Source organism: Scophthalmus maximus, chromosome 10 (genome assembly GCF_022379125.1).
Source record: "Scophthalmus maximus strain ysfricsl-2021 chromosome 10, ASM2237912v1, whole genome shotgun sequence".
NCBI classification, from domain to species: Eukaryota; Metazoa; Chordata; class Actinopteri; order Pleuronectiformes; family Scophthalmidae; genus Scophthalmus; species Scophthalmus maximus.
In genome coordinates, this window is record NC_061524.1 from 7,231,571 (window position 1) to 7,254,536 (window position 22,966).

The 22,966-nt window shown below is 43.8% G+C and overlaps 3 protein-coding genes across 11 annotated transcripts in view; 1 reads left to right on the plus strand and 2 right to left on the minus strand.

Moving 5' to 3' along the window:
* Positions 1 to 3,690, plus strand: part of xpo1b (exportin 1 (CRM1 homolog, yeast) b) — a 23,309-nt gene extending 19,619 nt beyond the window's left edge. For all 5 annotated transcript variants that reach the window (XM_035605232.2, XM_047334748.1, XM_035605233.2 and 2 more), the window contains 5 exons: positions 727 to 895; positions 1,043 to 1,177; positions 1,288 to 1,447; positions 1,527 to 1,623; positions 2,208 to 3,690. In XM_035605232.2, coding sequence (XP_035461125.1) covers positions 727 to 895; positions 1,043 to 1,177; positions 1,288 to 1,447; positions 1,527 to 1,623; positions 2,208 to 2,354 — 708 coding nt within the window. In that variant the 3' untranslated portion in view covers positions 2,355 to 3,690. The remainder of the gene's footprint in view (positions 1 to 726; positions 896 to 1,042; positions 1,178 to 1,287; positions 1,448 to 1,526; positions 1,624 to 2,207) is intronic.
* Positions 3,145 to 14,317, minus strand: sanbr (SANT and BTB domain regulator of CSR). 5 transcript variants are annotated; one of them, XR_007031521.1, is made up of 26 exons: positions 14,038 to 14,317; positions 13,484 to 13,790; positions 12,900 to 13,051; positions 12,590 to 12,761; positions 12,231 to 12,327; positions 11,679 to 11,917; positions 11,417 to 11,475; positions 10,926 to 11,086; positions 10,396 to 10,482; positions 10,109 to 10,219; positions 9,773 to 9,896; positions 9,515 to 9,667; positions 8,632 to 8,777; positions 8,419 to 8,515; positions 8,284 to 8,316; positions 7,986 to 8,082; positions 7,731 to 7,816; positions 7,153 to 7,181; positions 6,954 to 7,027; positions 6,599 to 6,687; positions 6,304 to 6,386; positions 6,005 to 6,224; positions 5,502 to 5,535; positions 5,299 to 5,393; positions 4,336 to 4,639; positions 3,145 to 4,167 (listed from the first exon to the last, which is right to left on the minus strand). XR_007031521.1 is itself a non-coding variant. In XM_035605240.2 (22 exons), the coding sequence occupies exons 3-22, from the start codon at positions 13,047 to 13,049 to the stop codon at positions 6,188 to 6,190; spliced, it is 2,124 nt and encodes a 707-aa protein (XP_035461133.2). In that variant the 5' UTR covers positions 13,050 to 13,051; positions 13,484 to 13,790; positions 14,101 to 14,317; the 3' UTR covers positions 5,444 to 6,187. The 5 variants fall into 5 exon arrangements, 3 of the variants coding, with proteins under 3 accessions (XP_035461133.2, XP_035461131.2, XP_035461134.2); XR_004784508.2 differs by having other exon boundaries at positions 5,502 to 6,224; XM_035605240.2 differs by lacking the exons at positions 3,145 to 4,167; positions 4,336 to 4,639; positions 5,299 to 5,393 and having other exon boundaries at positions 5,444 to 6,224; positions 14,101 to 14,317.
* A 393-nt stretch (positions 14,318 to 14,710) lies between these two features.
* Positions 14,711 to 17,939, minus strand: pex13 (peroxisomal biogenesis factor 13). Its single transcript, XM_035605242.2, has 4 exons — positions 17,770 to 17,939; positions 16,358 to 17,076; positions 16,040 to 16,162; positions 14,711 to 15,679 (listed from the first exon to the last, which is right to left on the minus strand). The coding sequence occupies exons 1-4, from the start codon at positions 17,841 to 17,843 to the stop codon at positions 15,312 to 15,314; spliced, it is 1,284 nt and encodes a 427-aa protein (XP_035461135.1). The 5' UTR covers positions 17,844 to 17,939; the 3' UTR covers positions 14,711 to 15,311.
* Positions 17,940 to 22,966: the final 5,027 nt, after the last annotated feature.

The window sequence follows — 22,966 nt, forward strand, 5'->3', positions numbered from 1 at the left end:
CCGTTATCAAATCCCTTCAGCAAAGTTCTCTCAAAAAGCACCTTGATACAAAAAGTCACTTTTTGGACGAACTCCACTGACCCGTGTCGGAGAGACACATCTCTCCATGTCAGAGAAGCAGAGCAGCAGTTTGTTTTCACACCTGCACTGCAGCTCTGAACTGCTAACCCCCCATTTTGTTTTTAGACATTACCCAGAGGAGTTGTATGGGTTCCAATCAGATGAGCGAGACATAGAAACTGATGTGACCCTGCCACATCCCGAGTACAGAGTCCGTGTGATTTGTGATTGAGCCGGTGTGCAAACAGATAAAGGACCAGCTGACACTCAGCAGAATATTTTAATTGGCGTATTACGGTTCCAGAACAGTTTTCAACTATGGTCAGTCCTGAATTTTGAAAAGCGTATCACACGCCAGATAAGAGGTTTTGAACAGTCTTGATGGATTATTTTACTATTGAACCCGAGAACAATTAGACTCTGACACACCTACCACATGGTTATTAATAAAAGACATGTATCACACTAAAGCTGTTTGAAGTCCGGACATTTTCCTGAAATTTTCCGGAGGGGCTGTATGGGAGAACGCAAATGTCCACAACTGTTGCTCTCGGAAAATTCCCAGAAAATTGTTCTCTATTCTCTCCTCTCAACCCAACCTCTTGAATTATATAGATGGTGTGAACATATTGAAACAACCTTTTATCTGTTATGTGTTTCCGCCAGAACTTTGAGGAGTATCCCGAGCACAGGACTCACTTCTTCTACCTGCTCCAAGCTGTAAACTCTCACTGCTTCCCCGCGTTCCTCGCCATCCCCCCGGCCCAGTTCAAGCTGGTGCTGGACTCCATCATCTGGGCCTTCAAACACACCATGAGGAACGTGGCCGACACCGGTAAGTCAGCAAACACACACACACGCACATTTTTACGTGTCACGTCGTGGTCCCGGCCCCACAGCAACGTTCAGGTGTAACAAACGTTCAGCTGTGGAAGACATTTGAGGAATGCTGACCCGGAGATGTGTGTTTCTGCTCATCCAGGTCTGCAAATTCTCTATACGATGCTGCAGAACGTGGCCCAGGAGGAAGCCGCCGCTCAGAGTTTCTACCAGACGTATTTCTGCGACATCCTACAACACATCTTCTCCGTGGTCACGGACACGTCGCACACTGCTGGTGAGTTTACAGAAGAGAGTCCACTGAGGGCATCGATATAAACGTCCTACCTAGAGAGGTGACATATTTGAAGTTCCTGTAGTAAGCTGGTGTGTGCGTCCGTCCCGCAGGACTGACCATGCACGCGTCCATCCTGGCCTACATGTTCAACCTGGTGGAGGAGGGGAAGATCACCACAGGGCTGAATCCTGCCAATCCCACCAACAACCAGGTGTTCATCCAGGAGTACGTGGCCAACCTGCTCAAGACGGCCTTCCCTCATCTACAAGAGTGAGTCTGAGCACACATGCACGCACATACACACAGCCTCACACAGACACATCCTCACTGTGTTTCCTTTGTGTTTCAGTGCTCAGGTGAAGGTGTTTGTCACCGGGCTGTTCAGCTTAAACCAGGACATTCCTGCCTTCAAGGAGCACCTCAGGGACTTCTTAGTCCAGATAAAGGTGAGGGGTCATTCAAGTGAACAAAGTGGTGTACAACATTCTGCTCCTGCTCATCCTACTACGCATCACGATGAGGAGTTTGAATCAAGTCTTGGTCCTTGTTGTTTCTTACACAACCTAGTAGCTATATTTTCTGCCGTTGCGTCCATCTTTCTTCTCACAGAGGTTATCAGTGGCTGCATTACTTGCTGGTTAGCTGCTGTTTCCAGAAATAACCTTTTCCTCCACGGCCAGGTTTCCCTTCTAAATATACGGGAGGTTTGTGGCTGTTGTGCCAGCTTATTGTTGGAATATAAATCTGTGTATGAGAGCATCACGGTGAAGTCACCGAAGGACAAGTTGGACTAATGGCTACATTAACCAGCTGTCAGGCTCAATGGAGGCTCAGTGTTTTTTATTGGTGGTCATTTCTCAGATTATCATCTTTAAAATTAAAGATGTTAAACATTTATAAACGTGTTATACAATATTTTAAAGTAAATAGGTTTGTGTTTTGGACAGTTCAATATGTCTCCTCGGGCTTTCTTATACTAAGAGATGTAATAATAAGTTAACCTCAGCGTTTTCCTTCTTCTCTACCTCAGGAGTTTGCGGGCGAGGACACCTCGGACCTGTTCCTGGAGGAGAGGGAGGCGTCGCTCCGTCAGGCCCAGGAGGAGAAACACAAGATCCAGATGTCAGTGCCGGGTATCCTCAACCCTCACGAGATCCCAGAGGAGATGTGTGACTGAGCAGCAGCTTGACCCAACTTGTACAGTACTTCAGACAACCAACAAACAAAAACAAACAAATAAACCCGAAACCACAGCAAACACAACACAAACCCAAGAGAGGCACTTGAGTGTGGCGGGAGGCCGCTCCCCCTCCGCAGAGCGGGCCGCCGTCCCACTGGATGTTTGTTGACCAAAACAATGCCAATAACATGTACATGACTACCGCGTCGCCCTGTGGCCCTTTTTACATAATCTGCGTTTTCTATTGGAAGCTTTTGTGTATTATCTTTCCAGAAGCATCGATCCCAGTTTACGTTCTGTTGGTCTCTTGTCTCATCCCAACACCTGCATGATGAGGTTGTAACAATTAGGACACGTTATCAATTATTATTAAAAAAATTGTTCTGTTCCCTCCACCTCCCTCGTTCTCTTTCCCCCCAGTTCTTCCTCCTTCCCCCATATATTTGTTTATATATAAATATATTATATATATACAGTCTAAGCAGGGTTTTTTTTGTGAGAACAGCTAATGTGTCACGTCAGCATAGAGGCGTCGAGACAGGAAGTGGTCTCTTAGAGGCGCGCGCACTGCTTATTTAGTGCCCCATGGCATTGTGGGAGAATGTGAATCTAACGGATAATGAATGAAGGCTGAGATGCTGCTTCGTGTTTCAGCATCTGTTGCCTCCCCGAGTTCTTATTTTATTTTCTATTGGTCTTTTTGTTTTTAGGGAAAGCAAAACCGAATATGTGCATATCATCCCAATTGTATAGCATCTTTCTACCATGGGAACATTGTTTTTTTTTCTTCCTTTTATTCTTTTGTTTCTTTTTGTTGTGGGTGTGTGCGTGTGTGCTGTCGACCAGTCGACATCAGCGTTTTGTTTTCCTCTAAGAGGATTGTTGCTCATTTGTGAGCCTTCATTAATGGGATGTTTTAAGGAAGTGGCGGAGGTATTTATGGGTTCTTGGTTGGTTGCATCTTTATAACAACTCCTGTTTAACTCAGATGGCTTTCAAGATTTTGAATTGTACTAATTTAGATCGTTTACCATGCGGTAGTGCTTCAAGACACTACTACCTTTAGAGCAAAATGAAAAATAAAACCGGGTTTACATTTGATTTTGTATTTTTTTTTTTTCTTTCTTCTTCCTTCATTTGTACCTGTTTTGAGTTCTGTCCAAATAAATAAAAGGCTTTTTGTCCACAGAGCAAATGAATTGCCAACGAGTTTAATTAGGAAAAGAATGTATAAATCCAAATAAGTACCCGATCTCTAATGGCAAATTTCCCTTCTCAAGGTGTTACATTTGTTGTGAACTTTTTGAACTGATTAAAGTTGAGAATTTTATAATGCTGGCTTTGCTCCGATTTATTTATTTCACGACCGGGACCCATTTTTATTTCATCATGTCCTCACAAATGGTTTTACTGAGAAGTAAGTCAAAGTGCTAACAAAAAATATATATTTTTATATTAATGGGAAAAATAATCATGAATATTTAAATCCTCAAAATTATATAAACTCATAATAATAATGTTAATGTTACACTTTAAGCTGAAAACCCTGCAGTTTGAATAAGTGGAGCAGATGAACTGATAGCACGGTGGTGGTGGTGGTGGTGGAGGAATCAAGTGAGGCATTCATGTCCTCGGATGTGGAAAAATAACAAGTTTGTATTTTCAGTATTTTAACCACACACACACACAGTTCATTTGTTGTTGAACGATGGCAAAATTTCAGTCTTCTTATCCCAACTTCATTAAAGTAATTGTTTCTCACTGGTTTTCTCACAAGGTAACAACTGGGACATCTATCTCCTAGTCAAATCTGTTTTTTTAGGAGGAAAAAAAACATCTAAATGTAGTAATAAGTAATTAATAAGTAAAAGTAAATATTGATGTTGATGTTGGAAAATCATCATAAAAACATAAAAGAATATATTTATGTTCTGTCCTGGTCCCAAGATAAACGACAAATCTAGATCCCGACTCTCACCTGGACTCAAACACACTGACGAAGATCCTGGAGGGAAAGGTAGATGATGATGATGATGATGATGATGATGATGTCTGTCGTCCTGTCATTCCCTCACTACTCCTTGTGGCATCTGGCCGTTTCTGCTCGGACATCTTCGTCCGGGGCTGCTGCTGCTGCTGTGTAAGCCGAGCCTGCCACTGATCCCTGTTAACTTCCTGGTATTACACTGAAGGTTATGATGCTTTTCCAGTGAAAGTTGATACACTCGTCTGGACACCAGCCCCAACGACCTGTCACCGCTCTGATGCAACCAGAGAGGAAGCTGGTGAACACGAGCAGAAAAGTTACGGTCAGACTTTAAACACTACTTTTGTTCATTTAATTTTTGAACAAGGAGAATTTTGGAGGAAGGTTTTTGTGGTTCATGGCAAAAGAACTTAACTTTTTGCCATCTGTGGACTTCTTCTGGTGTATTACTGGAACATATGTCTGCTCTGATGCTTTACATCGAACCCACTCTCCTGGACCATAATTCAGTCCGGCTGTACTGTAACTGGACGCCCCATCATCCTCCTCCTCCTCCCTCTCTTCCTGACCCAGATCCAGAGATCCTCAGCCATTCTCGGCATTTGCTGTCGAGGAGAAGAGGGAACAGCTGGGGTAGCCCCCAGCCCCCCAAAAAAGGGAGAAAAAAAGCCCGCTCTCTCCACACTTCATACCCCCTTATGCCCTCCTCTGTCGGTTATTAATACCCCTGTGAATACGTCGGACAGGAAGAGCCAGGTTAGCACACCCACTGATCGCTGGCTCTCTGACAGAGAGGGTGGTTGACCCCACACCCAGGGGCAAATACCAGCCCCTCTGCTCAGGACTTTCACTTTCTACAAACTGCTCGTTCTTTTTAGAAAAAAAAAAGGATTTGAACCAAAATAAAAAATTTCCAATGAGGAAAACCAATCAGGTTAAATTCTGTGACATCACCTGAGTGTTAGCTGGAGCAGCGGTGACAGGTTAGTGGTCAATCTGGGGCAAAGTTGACTTCTAAGGGTCCGTTTTTCCTCCTCTGCCATGATATGCTGCCACCCGGTGGACAGGGAGCGTCAAAGAAGAAACACGTCAAATGACCTGAGGTCGGCGTCATTCATGATTTTTTATTGGTCCCAGTGTTTTTACAGTACACTCACATTCCAGTACAGACGGAGACGACTTGAAGCATATCTGAGGGGAGGGGGAGATATTTGTCAGTTATATTGCGTTACATCTGTCTCATCCAAATGTTTGCTCTTCACCACAGAAGACAAGGATGATTAGTGCAGAGTTAAAGGTGCTGATGTGCTGTGATGCGATGGAACGAGCCGAGTTGTGTTGACGCAGTTAACACTTCATCTCCTGTGTGATTTCTGACCTTCTCTCTCAAACTAGTGTTTCACTCTCACAAGTTTACTGAAACGAAAACAAATCAGATGTGTAAGTTAAGATGAGACTCGGTAAAAAAGAAAATCAACTAGAGCATTTTGCACGTTGTCCTTTGCAGAAATTTCCACTTCCAAAAAAAAAGAAAGAATGAGGTCGGTCAAAGTGCAACTCCTAAGCTGGATCCAGAGTTCTGGTCGCAGCTGCACAAATAAAACAGTGAGAGCTGAGAGACGGAGGACGCAGCAGTTACTGGTGATCCATACGTAGTCACCTGAGTTAAGCAGAGAGGGGAGGGAGGGGTGGTGAGGAGGAGACAGTCCCGCAGATATGAGTGGTGGCCGTGCTAGAGGGGCTGCCGGTCGGAAGTTTACGAGTCCTTTACAGAAGGATCGTCTTCCTCTTTTGTTCCGTCTGACTCTTCATCAGCTCGGCGGCCTTCGTCCCGTCGAGTCCTTTACGTCGTCCGGATCTGAGCGTAGCGGATTTTAGGTCTGCAGAGTCAGAATAAGAAGACAGTTAAGTATGAGTGAGTGAGTGAGTGAGTGAGTGAGTGAGTGAGTGAGTGAGTACCTCGGTGTCTTCTCTGAACTCTGTCTGGTTTGAGATGTACTCTTAAATTGCCCTTCTAGTCTGGAGTAGATTCCCCCTGCAGGCTGCAATAACACACACAGACACACACATCAAGCAGCTGCAAAAACTACAACCACTGGGCTGACAGATCAACAACGACCACATGCTGTGAATTCAGACCGCAAATCTCGGTAAAAACACGCACACGCACACACACACACACACACACACACACACACACACACACACACACACACACACACAGACAGACACACACACACACACACACACCTACCTCTGCAGTGTCCTTAGATTTGCTCTGTTCCTGGTCTCCAAACCTCATGTTCGTCAGGTGGCCGACGATCTCCACCATGCGACGCTGGTCTGTTCATAAAGACAATAAAACCGGAAGAAGAAGAATCAAAGTTCCTTGTCTTTTCAGACTCCTGTCACATACAGAGTGAAGACTTTTAATTTAACTTAACAAAAGATACTAAGTGTATTTTGTAATAGTAAGTGTATGAATTCTTGAATCAATCAGGAAGCAAATGACTGCGTTGTTGTTTCCAAAAGTCTCCGTTTGGTATGGTACATAATTGACAATGCCTAAAAATACAGAAGTATTAATAACATTCCACTTCCTCCTTTACCTTCTTCCCTCTGCGCATCCTGGTTGTAGCGTAAGGAGCGAGAGCTGTCCCACTTACTCTTCTGGACACTCACGCTACATAAAACACACAGAACAGGCGCCAAAGTGAAGCAAAGATCAGAAGCAGAACACACACTGCATGACTGCAGCTGATACACAAGTATTTCAGAGGAATGTGTGTACGAAGATTACGAACTCACAGGAAAGGTGTGTTGTCCCTGGTCTGTGACTGTGGGGGAAGAAAAACAGAACAGTGCAGGTTTCAGGCATGAAAGTGTTAAATATAGAATCTGCTGCCCTTTAATATTTCAGTAGGAACAAGCAAAACAGTTAAAACAATATGTAAAAACACTGTTTCTGGTCAAATCTGCTGATGCTACTGGAAGACCACAATGTCTGACTGTGTCTCTTTCAGCAGAGGTTTTGATGCAGTCGAGCATGAATCTGCAAGTAAAAAATCTTTCAAGCTGAATTATTTTGCTCGGATGAACTTTCTAACTTCATATCAAATACAAGTCACTGTGTTGTGAAAATCCAAGTTCTACATCAATATTGCAGACAATTCCATAATTGACACACCCTGTTTCAGAACATTTTCCGTACCTTCAGAACAAAGCTATCTTTCGGTCTACGAAATTTTGTAGTATTTCTTTCTTCTATTATAGGTTTCTTTTTGTGCAGTGTGAATTCATCTTTTACACATTTAACTTTCCTTCTGCAGGATTTTTTTACTCAGCTGAGGAATGTGAACCGAATACTAATGACATCACCGACTCACTTTCTCTGGTTTGTCTTTGCGCTGGAAGTTCGGAGAGGACATTTGTTTTTTCAGAGGTCTATGGGTTTTCTTGGGCTTCTTGGCAGCTGTAGAGAGAGAAAAAGGAACAACATGATAAAAATATACTGACGGCGTCTGACGCCACCTGCTGGACAAAGACAGCAACTGTTTTATTTTCCAGCTGTAAAAAAATTAAGGATTGAACAGTTTGACTGCTGATTAGATAGATAGATAGATTACAGACAGTTACCCCACCTTGTTTCTTAGACAGCTCCTCTTCATCCCCCACCTCATCTTCGGTGACCTCTGACCCAGTGGTGTACTCCTCGTCCTCTGACAGGAGAGGCGCTCTCTGCGAGGTCACAGACGTTAGCAGAGACATTAGCACTTAAGACGACGGCTGCGGCACCCTCGAAACTTACGTTTGAGTGCTCCGACAAAAGATCTCAGTAAAAGCTAAAGTTGCCTTTGCGTACAGTTTGCTAACACTGAATAAATACCACAATAGAAGCAGATACTGTGTGATGAATGAAATGAGGGGGAGAAGCCCTACCAGTTGCAGACTCCAGTTTTTCAAAAGGGAGAACTGGTTGGAAAAAAAGAGAAAGTGGCTGATGTCAGAGGCAGGAAAAGGACAGAGGCAGGGAGACACACAGGTAAAGAGAAGAGAAGACGGAGGGAGACTCACGGTGCTGCTGTCTCCTCTCAGAGGTCCGAGGAGCGTCGGCTCCAAGAGGACGTCACAGTCCTCAACCTTCTCTGCGCCAGACGGACTCTCCTCAGTACTGACACACACAAGACACGTCATCAGAAAACTGCATTTACCGCTCACACATACATCTCACAACGAGCGAAGAGAGGAACAATTGAATTCGAATGATTCCACAGACTTGGTGCTCACCCGTCTGCAGGTGGTGTGTTGTTGGACAGACACACTGCGTCTCTGTGCAGCAGCAGGTCATTGAGGACTCTGGTCTGGGCTGAACTCACCTCATCGCAGTTCTCTTCGTCGGGTACGTTCACTATGTGGTCTCGCATCTTACAGCCCTGAACACACAAATAAAAAAGATGATGATTTCCACTTTTACGAGAATCCTACACAACAAAGGGAGTTTGGAGATTGAAGCATCACAAGAACACTCAAAATATTGATGACTTTAGCACCCAGGGAAATAAAACTCAACACAGCTGAGCATTGTGAGGACAAACTGGACAGCTTTTGTTTATTTTTCAAACAAAAGTCGGGGATGGCTAAAGCTTCGAGACGCAGCTCTCAGCGAGTTTTAGACACTAATTCCAGCGTCGACACAAAATATCTGGGTCAGTCAGGGACACTGAAGTAATAAACTGAATTAATCCCAATATTACTAATAAAAATGTTCTTTTTCTGTTTCCCTGTCTTTGTTTTACACCATATTTTATAAGTTAAATTTTGTACTAAATACAACATCACTGACACGGGTCAACTGTTCATCATCTGTCTCTTTGTGCTGCAGCTGAGCTGTTTTCATGTCTGGATGAACTTGGGAGCTACGTTTATTCATCCACCGTAGTCACAGAGTTTAATCGGACTCAGTGGCCTTCCCAGCATGCGGCTGGGGTGGAGGGCATGAAAACAGACAGTACCGCCGTTATGTTAATCCACCTCAATTATGAGGAGAATGCAAAAGTTGCATTGGTTTTAATTTGTGTAACAACAACCACATATTCATAGATGATTACTTTTCTGGTCAAATTAGTTCCCTGTTGTATGTATGTGTGTGCGTGTGTGAGAGAGTCCTTACCTTGGGCATACCAGTGGGGTCAAAGCGGAGAACCCTCTGATTGCAGCAGGGGTAGATTCCTGCACCATGCAAGCCTTTCTCTGCCCCCAGGCCGGGGTACAGCACGCTGTCTGGGTGGTACCTGCAGTGGGTCAGCTCTGCACATACAAACACCTAAACGCACACACACACACACAGAATAAATCTGTAATTTTCTCTCCTCAAACACATCACTGGTGCAGTAAAGTAATGCACGCACGCACACACGCACGCACACACCTGTTGGCATCGGGAGCAGGTGAGGTAGTTGATGGTACCCCAGATTCTCCAGTAAACCAGTACCCAGGAATTGAGCTCCTCATACAGTCCACAGATGTATTCATGCACATCCCAGCTCTTCTGTCTACACACACACACACAAGCACACAAGCACGCACACAAGCACACACACAAGCACACACACACATGTAAGGTTATTACCCAATAATAAGCAGCTGTAATGTTCCTCGACATATTTCAGCTGAGATCTACAGAAACATAGGAACTCTGACGATATGAATCTTTTCCTTGCACACTGCTGTGACACTGAGTCACGGTGAACGGCTGCTGTAATACCTCGTGTGTGTGTAGATGATCTCTCCTCGAGCATCGATGTTGATTTTCCCCAGAACACAAGAAATCTTCCTCTCTGTGTCTTTGGTCAGCAGCTTAAGACACAGGCCACACCTGTGATTCCGACACACGTACGACAAACCAATAATGGTCAGGAGAATTAAGGTACAAGGGAGAAGAAAAAAAACGTGCAACCAATGTTATAAACTCTCAGACATGAAAAAGCAAAAGAAACTCTGACTGAGGAAAACGTTGCTCGGAGAAACCAAGACGCTAACTCCCCCCCTCACCTGTATAGAGTCGAGGCGTTCCCCGGTGAATCTCTGCTCCGATGGCTGTGATCGAAAAGACGCTCAATTTTCTTCTGGAACAATTTGCTTTAAACGGAAAGGAAATAAAGGAAGGACATTTTCCATGTAACACCTTATACTTTCACTTGAATAAAGGAATTTTAAATTTTTACATTGTCATGTTGGTACTTTTACTTAATACTAAATACATAATTCTGAATACTTTTCCTACAGGTGATAACTGAGGGGACGTCCTTCTGCACATGCATCTCCTCCTTTTCTGTCCAATTTCAAGTCGTGAAACTATCTATTCGTTGTTTATTTTTAACAGAATCAACTCGGGAGGCATAGTTGTGATGTATGAGTTCGGAAATGCCATTTTTAAAAACGCTAACCATGTCACTTGATATCAATAATTTTTACTCCTTTTAACGAACTCCATCTTAGCTCCACCTTTCCTCCTTCTCCTGCCCTGTTCAGCTCAGCCCAGCTCTCTCCCCACACGGATGGAACGCCGCGTCACGTCTCACCTCTTGAACTTGTCCTTCTTGTCCCTGATGTCATCGGCCTCGTTGTGGCTGAAGAGCTCGGCGATGCGTGTCGCCAGGTTGCTGTTAATGCAGTTCATGTTGCAGGGTGTAGCCACGATGGAGCTCATGTGCTTGTGGCAGTACTGGATGCATTCCTCCACCTGAACAATGACATAGATACACCGCTTTCACAAGGAGTGTGACTATCATTTCAATGATCCCAACTTCATAAACACATTAACAATACTGCTTCAATGTTATCTCCTCTAACAGTCTACATATCTACATTATTAACATCCATGCAACATCAAGTCTATCTATGGGCCTGTTGTTTTCCCTGAACGAGGAGAAGTTATCAGATGCAAAACATCTAAACAATTACTTGTATTATAAACGTAAGTGTCAATTTAATAAGGGGACAATTCTCTAAATGACATCTGAAAAACAAGGGGCCCGAAGCACGACACCACACCCAGCTTCACAACACTTACTAACGTATCCATCTTCAAGAACTCGGAGGAGATCAGGATTGAGATCACATTGCTGGGCTCTGTAATTGACAAACACCACGTGACCAACCAAACAAACCCCACAACCAACAGACATCACAGAACACACAGCCAGTGACCCACCAAACACGTTGACCAATAAATTCCAAGCACCATCCACTGATTTGCACTAACAGGTGTTGTGGGTGAAAGCTCAGGCATTCCCATGTGGAATAATGCTGTGTCTACTACTGTGGATTTTTACCGAGCCGAGGTTTGTCCCTGATTCCTTCTCCCGCAGAGTTCCTCCTGACGTAGTTCATGAGCCAGTCGAAGATCTGCACGTCGCAGTGGACGGAGATGTCCACCTCCTCCCATCTCTGGGCGTCCACGGACAGGTACTCGGCGAAGTAACGCATCTCTTTGACGAGCAGATCTCTGGGACACGTGAAGTCCTGCTTCAGGTTCTTTGTCTCGTCACAGACATGGATGACCATGTTGGGACTGTAGGAAGAAAAGTTTATATCTATCATCGCTCAAATGAAACAACATAAAACTGAAAAACTCTTTACAGCTGCCTTTCAAGTTTACACAGGTTGAGTATCACTTTAAGACTGTAAACAATATTATGAGCTAGCAACACTAAAAAGTAAAAGCTTAAAATATTACAATCATTTAAAAAACGAGGGTAATAATACATATGCGAAATGTACAAAAGCATTCATTACATTACAGCAGGAGTTGAGAGATTAGCTGGCGTCACTGCTGTGGGAAACAGCACTTTGTAAAGGCGGAGGTTTTACAAACTACAACTCACTCTCGTGGCTTCGGAGGTTGGTCCTCATCCTCTGCTGAGACTCTTCTCTCCTTCCTTTCCACAGAACCAACCCTTCCTGAGAGCATCGACTTGGGGCCTTGTTATCAAAAAAAAAAAAAAAAAAGGGGGAAACTATCAATACCATAGCTCCGTGTTTTTTGGGCACTGACATACATTTTTAGCAAAGAATTGTACTGCCTGTAAAATATTTGATTGTTCTAGTAGTGCTTTTGACAAGCCGGAGAACAGTTCTAGTAAAAAAATAAAGAAAAAAACGGAATCAATTAACTTAAACTCAAATAAAGATGAGCTGTAACAGCAGTCGAGAATCTGTGCTGCTCAGGGTGCCACTGACTAACCTGTTACTTTGCTGGTGCTCTGGCCACTTCCCGTGTCCACCATATCCCCGGTGTCCAGCAGCGTAGACAGGCCACTTGAAGGGGAGGTACTGCCCTCCGTCAGGGCATTACACTGGTTGTCCACATGAGGAAACCTCCCTGCGTTATTCAGCTCCTCAAACCGACGGGCACACTGCGAGATCACATCAGTGCCACGATATAAATATTTCTCATCAACAAGTCCGGCTTAACGTTTTCTGAATAATTGAATGACTGGTGAACAGATGGAAGCATTCACACCACGGTCACCGGACGGTTTTTTTCACCGTACCTCCTTGGCAGTGAATCCCGGCACTAGCTTGGCCACGTTGTCCCAGTTGATGGGCTGGGGCGCCCCCCACAGAGAGCCCAGCACCATGTCCAGAACCAGGACGTTGTTGTCGTAGGGGAAGTTGTTGTTGTCCGAGCAGAAGCGGCTCATCTCTACAAAGACAAGAGACGCGAGACAAGAGGCAGGAGGTAAGGAATGATAATAATTTAAGCAATTTTTCAAACAAAAAGGCTGCACGGACTCGGATTCAAACTTTTCAACTGCTTTTCTTTTCTCTCCCACCATATTCTGATAATTTATAGCCCAGATGGGAAATTGTTAAAATGAGAAAATAATCACTTGCATAATAAATTACATAAACAAATTACAAGTGTAATAAATTACACTTGCTGGTACAGTACAGGTGTATGATGTTCATCCATCAGTGGTGCGGACAGAGAGGAGACACTGACGCAGGCCGAGACCCTCTGCTCTCCTGCTGCATCAGCATCTGGCGCTTTCGGGGGTCAAATTAAAACCAGCTGGTTTCTCTACACACAGATCAACACAGGACAGAGAGTGTGAGAACATAATTGTTGACATACTTATCTGTTGTGAGAGATATTCTCCCCCAGTCGTCTCGTACAGTAAACTACGCCTGTGCCCGTCTCATGTCATTGTGTGTGGATGGTGATGGTGCTGGTGCTGCGGTCTCCTCCTCCTCCGCCTCCTGCCGGCTAACCGCTTCCTTCGCTACCGCTAGCTAACTTTGCGGGACAGGGTCTGCTGCCTTCAGGGACTCCTCGTATACTCCGGCACACAAGGCCCAGGACATGCGTCACCCTCGCAAATGATGCGGTCAGTAGAGTCGTTTTGTTCGGATGTTGTTTTTCTGCTGCCATGCGATCAATGCTGTAATATATTCGACAAAGAGTGGACTTTAAAGCCTTTTGTCAAACGAGTAATGTATCAAGTCAAGATCGAACCTTTCAGCCAAACGACACGGGCGCGACTAAACTAATTCCGACAGTCCTTCAATGCACCGTTAGCTTTAGTCAGGTAGCATGTAAGCTAGCTAAATAAGTACGCACTGTCACAATTTTTAAAACAGTCGTACGACAAATTTATAATCGACATGTAGCACTGTGAAAATACAAACCTGGCGGACAAGTCCTAAAATACTTTGAACGAAATTTACAAAAATGGTTCCGTCGGTATCTACCACTGTGCGTCGTCGCGAGAGACAGCAAGCGCCGCAGCAGCAGCTGGCGGTGGCTCTTCCGGTGGCAGCCACAGCAGCCACTAACCGTGGATGTATGAACTTCTTATAATACGCCGCTACACCTGCAGCCACCGCGCTCTGCTGCTGTCTGTTGCGGCAGCCACCGATCAGCCGCTGTTTGTATTGTGCTGGGAATAGTGTCAAGCCTGAAGGGACTGGACTAGTTTCAGGAAGTGACGTAGTGTAACCTTAGTTACTGTACACATGATAGTTTTGCGGTATTTGTATTGCTCAAGTTTACCATAGTAATTTGTTTGGCTTATTGAGCTGTTAAGTATACAGGGATACATTATATATTCCAACAACTCCACAGCATCATTATGGCAAATGTACAAATATGTTTACTGTAAAATTGAGTGAATTTACCGGTTTTCTTTAGGGGGGACCATTATGAGTGTTACAGTAGTTTGACGTGTGCGCAAATGGAGATGGATGAGTGGGTCTTTCACAGATCCTTCATCTCAGAATCCAAGGTTTGCTGAATAAAAACTCAATTTAGTAACATGAGAATTTTTCATTCTATAAATGAATAGATAGCAGAATAGAAAAATCATTTTTGAAATATATTTATTTTCAAAATAACTATTAAATATTTACAAAATCACTTCCTGTGAACTATTGAAAGTGTGCAAAATTAGCCTCTTTTCATCTTGAACAAATCGAATCCCATTTGCTTCATAAAGTCGACATCAACGTGAAGGCCTAGATCAAACACAATTTTAAATTATTACAGCGTTAAACAAAACACGTTAGATTAGTTCTCATTTCGGTTACTGAACAATCTCAAGCCATAACGTCTTGTATCAGACATGATCCTTAAGAACAACAGTGCAGTGTACCACATTTAGATAATACACAATACTTTATTTTCCAAGCTCTGACTAAAGAAATGTAAAGATAAACACACCGACCCTAAACAGAACAGTAAAACCTCTTCTGACCAATAACCTTAGCAGAAGGCCCAGATTGTGTGCGATGATTTGAACCATCATAGATGAGTCTACGAAGTACATTGAGCTTCTTTGATGACGTCCATGGTCTTTCTCCAAGCATCTATTGACAGCTGATTATTAGTCAAGCTTCAGAGTTCAACATTGCAAACCAGTAAAGACTGAGCCGACCGATGTTGTGAGCAGAGGAATGCACAAACATCACAGATCAGTCTTCTCATTTATGTTAAGCACTGTGCTGGAGGGCACACTGGAGTTGGACGTTCCCAGACTGAAGGAAGCTGGTGTTTCTGTGTACACCGACTCTAGCAGCTCCTCTGAGGCAAGTGAGGTGGAGGCTGAACCGAGGCCTGGGGGTAAGGCTTGGGCAGGATTCGGTTGCGGGAGTGCGGCCAAGGCCGACTGGGAGGCCTGTGCATTCGCTTGCTGGATCTGAGAAAGTCTCTCCATCTCTGCGTTTTTGCGGCCTCTCCTCTTACCAAGTACCTTGACGTAGTTGGCTGGGACGAGCCCTGTGGTCTGACCATCCACGCTGGCCAGCAGCCAGCCACGCACCCTGGGCTGTTGCTCTACACACGAGAGAGAAGAAAAGGTCTGAGCTCAGCAACATGTAGGACATTTTGTTCACTCAAAGTTAACAAGAGAGACAGAGAGGCTAATGAAATCATGGTATCAAGTAATTTTATGTCATGTTATTGATGTACACTTTTAGTTGTTTGCTATGGTCTTTTTAAATTTCTAAATCAACTCAGAAACTGTCAATGGATAAAATAAAGACCAAATAATAAATCACACAATGATCCAATACTGCTGTAGAACGTTTTCTCTGATTTGTAACATTGAACATAAAGACTGAGTGCACACAGAAACATTAAACTATTTTCCTAGGAAGGGAAAATGATGGCCGCCAGTCATCAAGGAGCTCTCACCTTTAGGGGCGAGGTTGAGCATATCTCCCGCCCGCAGAGAAATCTCCTCCTCAGATGCAGCTGAGAAGTCATACTCCGCTCTGGCCACTACATGGTCGTCCTCACCACTGGCCCAGTTGGTAGCTAAATAAAAAGGAACACAAAACATCTTTACTTGTTATGGTTGGGAGTAAAATACTGGCTACATATATACCAACACAATGATGTTCAATTCCTTCCCTGGTATAGAACATCTTTGAAGACATTTTTATTTCAATCAAACACTTTAAACATGCTTTTCTCCAATGTACATAATCTCACATGTACTGCAAGTCTCACCACTATCTTCGGAGCGAGGTATAGAGCTCAGCAGTCTCCAGATGAGGTAGGGTCCACCCAAGACCACAGCAAAAAACAGCAAGATTGGCCAAGATTTGACAGTTTGATCCTCCATTCCTGTTCCAAACCCAGTGGACGCACTTGTAGCGAGGGCATCAGTGGCACTGTCCGCCCATAAGTCCTCGACTTCGGCATCCGACCTCCGCCCCAGCAACCTCTGCAGCCGTCGGTAGAGGTAACGCAAGGTGCGCACCAGAGCAAAGGCGGACAGCACTCGGGTGAGGTGTGCACGCAGCCGTGTTAGGTGGTTGGCTACATCCAGCACGGCGCGGAAACTGTTATACACGGCAGAGAAGGTGGCGTCCAACATCATGCTGACGGAGGCGAAGGCCTGGACGATGCTTTCAATTGACTGGAAGGCTCCGCGGCTGCTCTCCTCCGCGTGCTGCACAAACCTGCTGGGGGCGACGTCTTCGTGTTGAGAGAAGCGGCTGTACCCTCCCATGCCATAGCCGCCGCCGCCGCCACCATAGGCGTTGTAGGGGCTGTATCCACTGTACATGGAGCTCCCATAGGGGCTGTAAGAAGAGTTGAAAGAGCTGTAGGCCGGACGGTAGGACTGCTGGACGGGACGAGGGGGCGGCGGGGGCACCATCCTCGTAAGGACAGGGGGGCCGACGGACGTGGACGGGCCTGGAGCCGGGACAAAGTCTACAGACCTATTGGATGGAAAAGCCAAGATAAGGCAGAGGATGAAAACATTGTTGGTGACAGCTTCTTAACGCGCACACACAGACACACACACACACACTGGTCAATGATTACCAGGAAGATCAAAACAACCCTTTAGATTTACTCGACTGATGGAAGGTCGCAAAGAGAGATTTTCAATAATTCAAATAATCAGTTATTGGTATGAAACCGATTGTACGTTCGAGCAGTAAAGTGTTCTGTTGAATCCTGTGCGTCACAGTACAAAGACAAGGTAGTTACACCGAATCCCTATTGCATATCATATTTAAAATAATACAAAATGATCACTTACAATAGTTACAGGCGGAATTAAAATGTTGAAGTGTGACGAGAAACGTTTAGTTCCCCAGAGGGGTCATGACAGGGCCTCGTTGGGCCTAGCTCAGAAGTTAGCCACTTGAACAACTGGGAGTCATTTTAAAAAGGTAAGTTAACTGACAAAAGGAGAAGGCGATTGGTAAATTAACAATAAACCCAACTGGTTAGCTGCTGGACAGAAAGTTGTGATGGCTGCCACACTGTGGAGGTTTTCTCTTTTGTTTTTGGTTTTATCGTGCAACAACTTTGGTGCTAGCTAGCTAGCTTAGCAGCGAGAGCGAACCAGCTGTGGCGAGTAAACACTGACAAGATGTCAAGACGGCGAGCTAGCAGACGTTTACCTGTAGTTCACAGGTGCAGTCAGAGCCCCCGGGATCCGTCTCTCCCACGGCTTCGGCGGAGGTTGTGAATCCATCGCGAAATATTTGCCCACAAACGTCTGGAAAACACTGTGGAGCCCGCTGTCCCCCACCGACTGTTCCTCCTGCTGCCTTCACGTGCCCCTCGTGATTTCCTACTTCGGATACCGCAACTGATGAATGACGTGTGAATAATTATTACGTTAGACGATATTCGATTTATTTTGACAGCCATCATTTTGTCTGTTAGATGTGAGCAAGGTTAACGCAATATTTATCTTCAAACAGTGTTCCAATCGAATTCCCACAATGTTATGAAATGTTCCCCGACAACCCCTAAAGGCACCAACTGTTACTCTCAGTCGTCTGCAGACCGGAATTACAGACAGAAATCAGATTTTGTTCACGTGACTTTATCTATCTAAAGACAGCACAGCCACTAATTTGCTCATTTATAAATTGTTGTATATTTTGTCCACTGTTTAAAAACTACATCCCAAAATCCATTAAGTTTTTCCACACTCGATTGATATAGCCTGGGCCGTTAAATAAACTGTAGTTCCCCCCTTTGTCCAGCAGAGGGTAATGTAACTCAACTCGACAATCCTGCACCTACGTCCTACAATAATACAAATATAGGGGAATTTCCCTCCCCTGTAATACACTGAGGGGAAAAAAGAACACAAAGTTCCATGGGCATAATAAGGCTATAAAGAATTTATCCTATGTGGATCAATAAAACTTATCTTAAACATTAACACTGTTAGGAGGTTTGGACTTTATGATGTACGTGTCCAACCTGCACTAGGTAGCTCAGGAATGCAAGCTGAATGAACAGACTGTTATCAAGTAAACTTGAAAGTCTAACAAGTCATAAATTCAGTTCAGTCATTTCCCATGATCGAGCCACTGACAGCAAATTGAGAGTTTGCCTGCTAAACAGAAGGCTTATGGGCCTTAAATCTAAAATCTACACACTGAGCATTCACCCTCCATCCCGCATCAGTCTTATTTCATCAGTTATGTGGCAGCCCTAGGATTTGACTTGGATTCCATGTGATGATGGATTCCCCTTTTGGACTTTCACCAGCACTCAGAATCCAGGCAAGTTCAGTTCAGTTTACCCTGTAGTCAGGTCTGTGAGGGGGCAGCTTGTGACGGTGCTGCAGTGAGCGTGGGGAAAGCTGCTCATGAGCGCAAGCAGTGAATGCAAAGGCGTGTACTGTGGTTTTAGGAGAGAGCCCTGTGATGTCCTGTGTGTGTGTCTGTGTGTGTGTGTGTGTGTGAGAGAGTTGTCACAATAGATTCTCTGGGGGTAAGACAATAGCCCAGGTGCCTGTGTGATGCTGCAGTGTAGGTGTGCGTGTCAGGCTGTTTGCGACATCCCGGGGCAAAAGGCGAGAATCCAAAGTGTTGGCCTGTGATGTCGGCGTGCGTGGGAAGATGCTGAGCTGATTATCCTCGCGGTATTGTGGGTTTGTTGTGCTATGCACATGTAACCTTTTCCACCGTGATGACATGAGAAGGTCAAACACAATAAAAGGATTATTACATTGAGGCAAATCTATAAATACAAGCTTCAGAAATACATTACAAAGGTCAAAATGGAATTACCAAGATAGAAAGAAGTGTTCCTAACTTTCCTCAAATCTTTGCAATTCCTCGCAAAAATATTTTTGTTTTTATCCATGTCTTCAAGACTGTAAAAATCTTTTCAAAGTAAATCTGGAGCATTACCTTTTGGCTGAACTGCTCACATTCAGCCGGGAGACACGTTAGCATAAAGGTTATGAACAGGGAGAAATGGGTAGCTGGCTCTGTCAAAAGATTTAAAAAAGAATCCTGTCTTATAGTGTGTTTGTTTAATCCACACACAAATAATTAAGTGGTGCCAATGTTGTTATCTGACTTAACTAGAAAGCCGATACATTTTCCCAGAATCTCGAACTATTGATTTTATTAGAACAAAGGGAATTAACTTACAATGAAAAAACAACCGCAGACCAAAAGTATGTTGAAGTGTATGGACATACTCTTATGGCAATGTAGCATTTGTTTAAGTCAAGACGTGAAAATGTGTGGAAATTGAAGAATGAAGTCAAACAAGCTCCTCAGGCAGAAGATGCAGCAGAAGAAACACCGTCCTGGGACCATTGCACCTTTGCAGTAATCTCTGTCAAATCTGGTCTATTATCTATTTCACAGAGATTGAAATTGAAAAGAAAAAAAAGAAAAGCCGCGCCAGCCACAAAATTCCACAGACTTTTCCACAAACGTCTGTTCTCGCTCTGAAATTCCAGTGTTTGCAAATATATACTGTGTATTTTTTCTGGCCAGTACGCAGGGTTTGCCTAAAAGTGATGTGGGTACTTTACACAAACACTTGTTCCCCCTTGTGTTCTTTTTTGTGCTGCGTTTGAGTGTTGCATAAAATATACACGGCGGAGGGGAAGATGAAGGCTAACACAAAAGTGGAACTGTCGAGGGAGAGAAAACATTGGTGGAACGTACAGAAGCCAGCTTTTTTATTTGTATTCAACGCCAACAGCATGTGCACCACAGTATGTTGACATGGTTGTGTGGCCGCTTTGAAGGTCGCGGAAAGTGGAAAAAAAAAACGGAAAGTGAAAAAGGAAAAAGTGTGAAGGCTACATTGCCAACTAATGCACATCCAGTAAATAATTCATAAAACCTTCAAGTTAAACCTTTTAGGATTAATATGTTAGGATGAACTCAGATATAATTCTAACAATAATTTAAAGGACATCTAGGCTGGGCTAGTTAGCTTTGGCATGACATGTTTGACTGCTCGCTCTTTGCTTTACCTCCATTTTGTTCCTCTTTAATTTGCACATATTTTACATGTCCTTTTCCACTGCATGATAGTATTCTACATAAAAAAACTGAAGTCAAAAATTGAAAAGAACAGTACGCCAGTGTTGAATGAATAACAGGAGCAGTTATTCCACTTATTTCCATCCACATTTGTCACGAATAAGCAGTCAAGACTTGTAGTATTTACCTATAGAATGATACTTCCAAAAGAACATTGGAGCTACACACTATGTAAACACATTGTAACACGCATGTATACACAGATCTGGTCAAACATTCACAGTGAGAGCTTTGTGGGATTTTCCCTGCTCTGAAACATGAGTTGAGTCTTGCACGAGGAGCCTTTTTTCTAGCTACACATACGGTACAATACCTATAATTAAAATGTACTAAAGGAAGTTTGCAAATTGCAGGATCAGGGAAATTGCACTAGGAGAATGGAAGTTATAACCGCTCTCCATATTTGTGATCGAGGTGTTGGCCCAGTGACTTCATAGGTGATAAACATGACTACTTATGTTTATGGCATTGTTTGGACATCATGAGTTGATTAAAAATTGTAGTGATTCAGATAGTAAAAATAGACAGATATGGTAGAGGACATATATAGGTGCAGGCTCAGGAAGTCATTATCTAAGCAAGACTTTTGCAACAAGGAAATAGGCATTTTTATATGTTTTGTCATGAAACCCCAGATTTGATTTTAAATCCTTCAAATGAATATGAATGTGTACACATTGTATGCGATTGGCAAAATCCGACGAATCACTAGTAATGCAATGTAAATAAATACAGCACATAGTGGAAGTGGTTCAATATTTAAAAATCAAATAAATGTTTCTATTATTAGTACTGTTTGCATACGCCTCCGTGAGGGCACTGCACTGGTGTCTGACTACACCGATGACACGTCCCAGGTGCAGTGTGACCGGATGCCGGTGTTGTCAGCGACGATGTGCAGTGAGAGATTGTTTGTGAGCGTCAGAAGGAAGGGGGGTTAGTTGAGAGTAAGGGGAGGAGACAGAGCAGCAGAGGACGGGCATTACTGGAAATAGGTGGCTAAACAGGTCTGGCTTGCCTTTTCCAGGACGTGGTTAGGAAATGTTGAAAGAGACACACTGCACCACGTGTCTAGGACAAACTCTCATCACGCTTGCACAGATAAGCAAACATGACATCACACACACGTTGAACATGCATGTGTACCGGCACAGTCGTGCAGTGTGTGTGTGTGTGTGCGTGTGTGTGTTTTGACTGTGAGAACTTTCCAACAGGCACTAATGCAGGTACATACAGTAGCTCCTGGTGGAAGTGCAATGCCCTGATCGTTAAAGAACCACTTCCTCGTTGTGCCAATGTGAGAAGACGTCCGGCCCGCTTGTCGTCTACCAGCAAACTGGATTTGATGTCGCAACGTCTTGTTGCATTACACAGCCCCAGTGCAAGCTTCACATATTTAAACACATGTATTTGTCAACCCGAGACCAGTACGTGCTTGGTGGAGGATTTAACCCCCAGACAACCCTAACCCAGGGTAATCATCTTCAGAACGCTGTCTTAGAAGTAAACCTGAAAAAGAACCACACAGGGATATGTTCGACCTAAGAATGAAAGCTGAAAAGGAATCGTAAGCCCCGGGCCCAAAAGTCTGTCCGTGCGTAGTTGTCTTCTGGACACTGAGTTGAATCTAAGTCGTACTGCCCAACGTCTAGAGAGAAATTACGCCAGCTCAAGTTTGGTGTCAAAATACCAATGTTCTGTGAAAAGGTCAATGTAGTAACCTGTGTTACAGGAACAAACGCATGACGTGCATCCCCATCATGTCATCTGCAGATCAACCTGAAAAAAGCAGAAACAGATCATAACAATAATAATAATAATAATAACTAAATAAATCAAGCTGAACTAATCAACATTTTTATTCAAACATTTTAATTTGTGTAATGTGACAGGGGTCAATCGTAATGACACAGAGAGAATTACCCAACTCTCCCCTGAGTGTTTTAGCATCTTTCAGCTCATTGTTTTGGTTTTACAGCTGCAACAACTACGTTTTGGTTCAGACGCTCCACTTCCATCCATTTTGTTTTTCCAAGTGTAGTCAACTGCTGGCAAACAAGGGCAGCGACAAGTTATAGAATACACTGGCTAAAAGGAGTGTAAATAGGATTTACGTTTGTTGGATTTTTTTGGACATATCAAGATTAATTATGCCAAACATTTTATCTTCAGCTGCTTGTCGAGTACTTGTCTTCTGAGTACTTGTAGAATGTTTATGTTTTCAATATTACTCAGAAATGCTGACAACTCCTATTCGGGGCTACCGTCATTTAAGTTTCAGTTC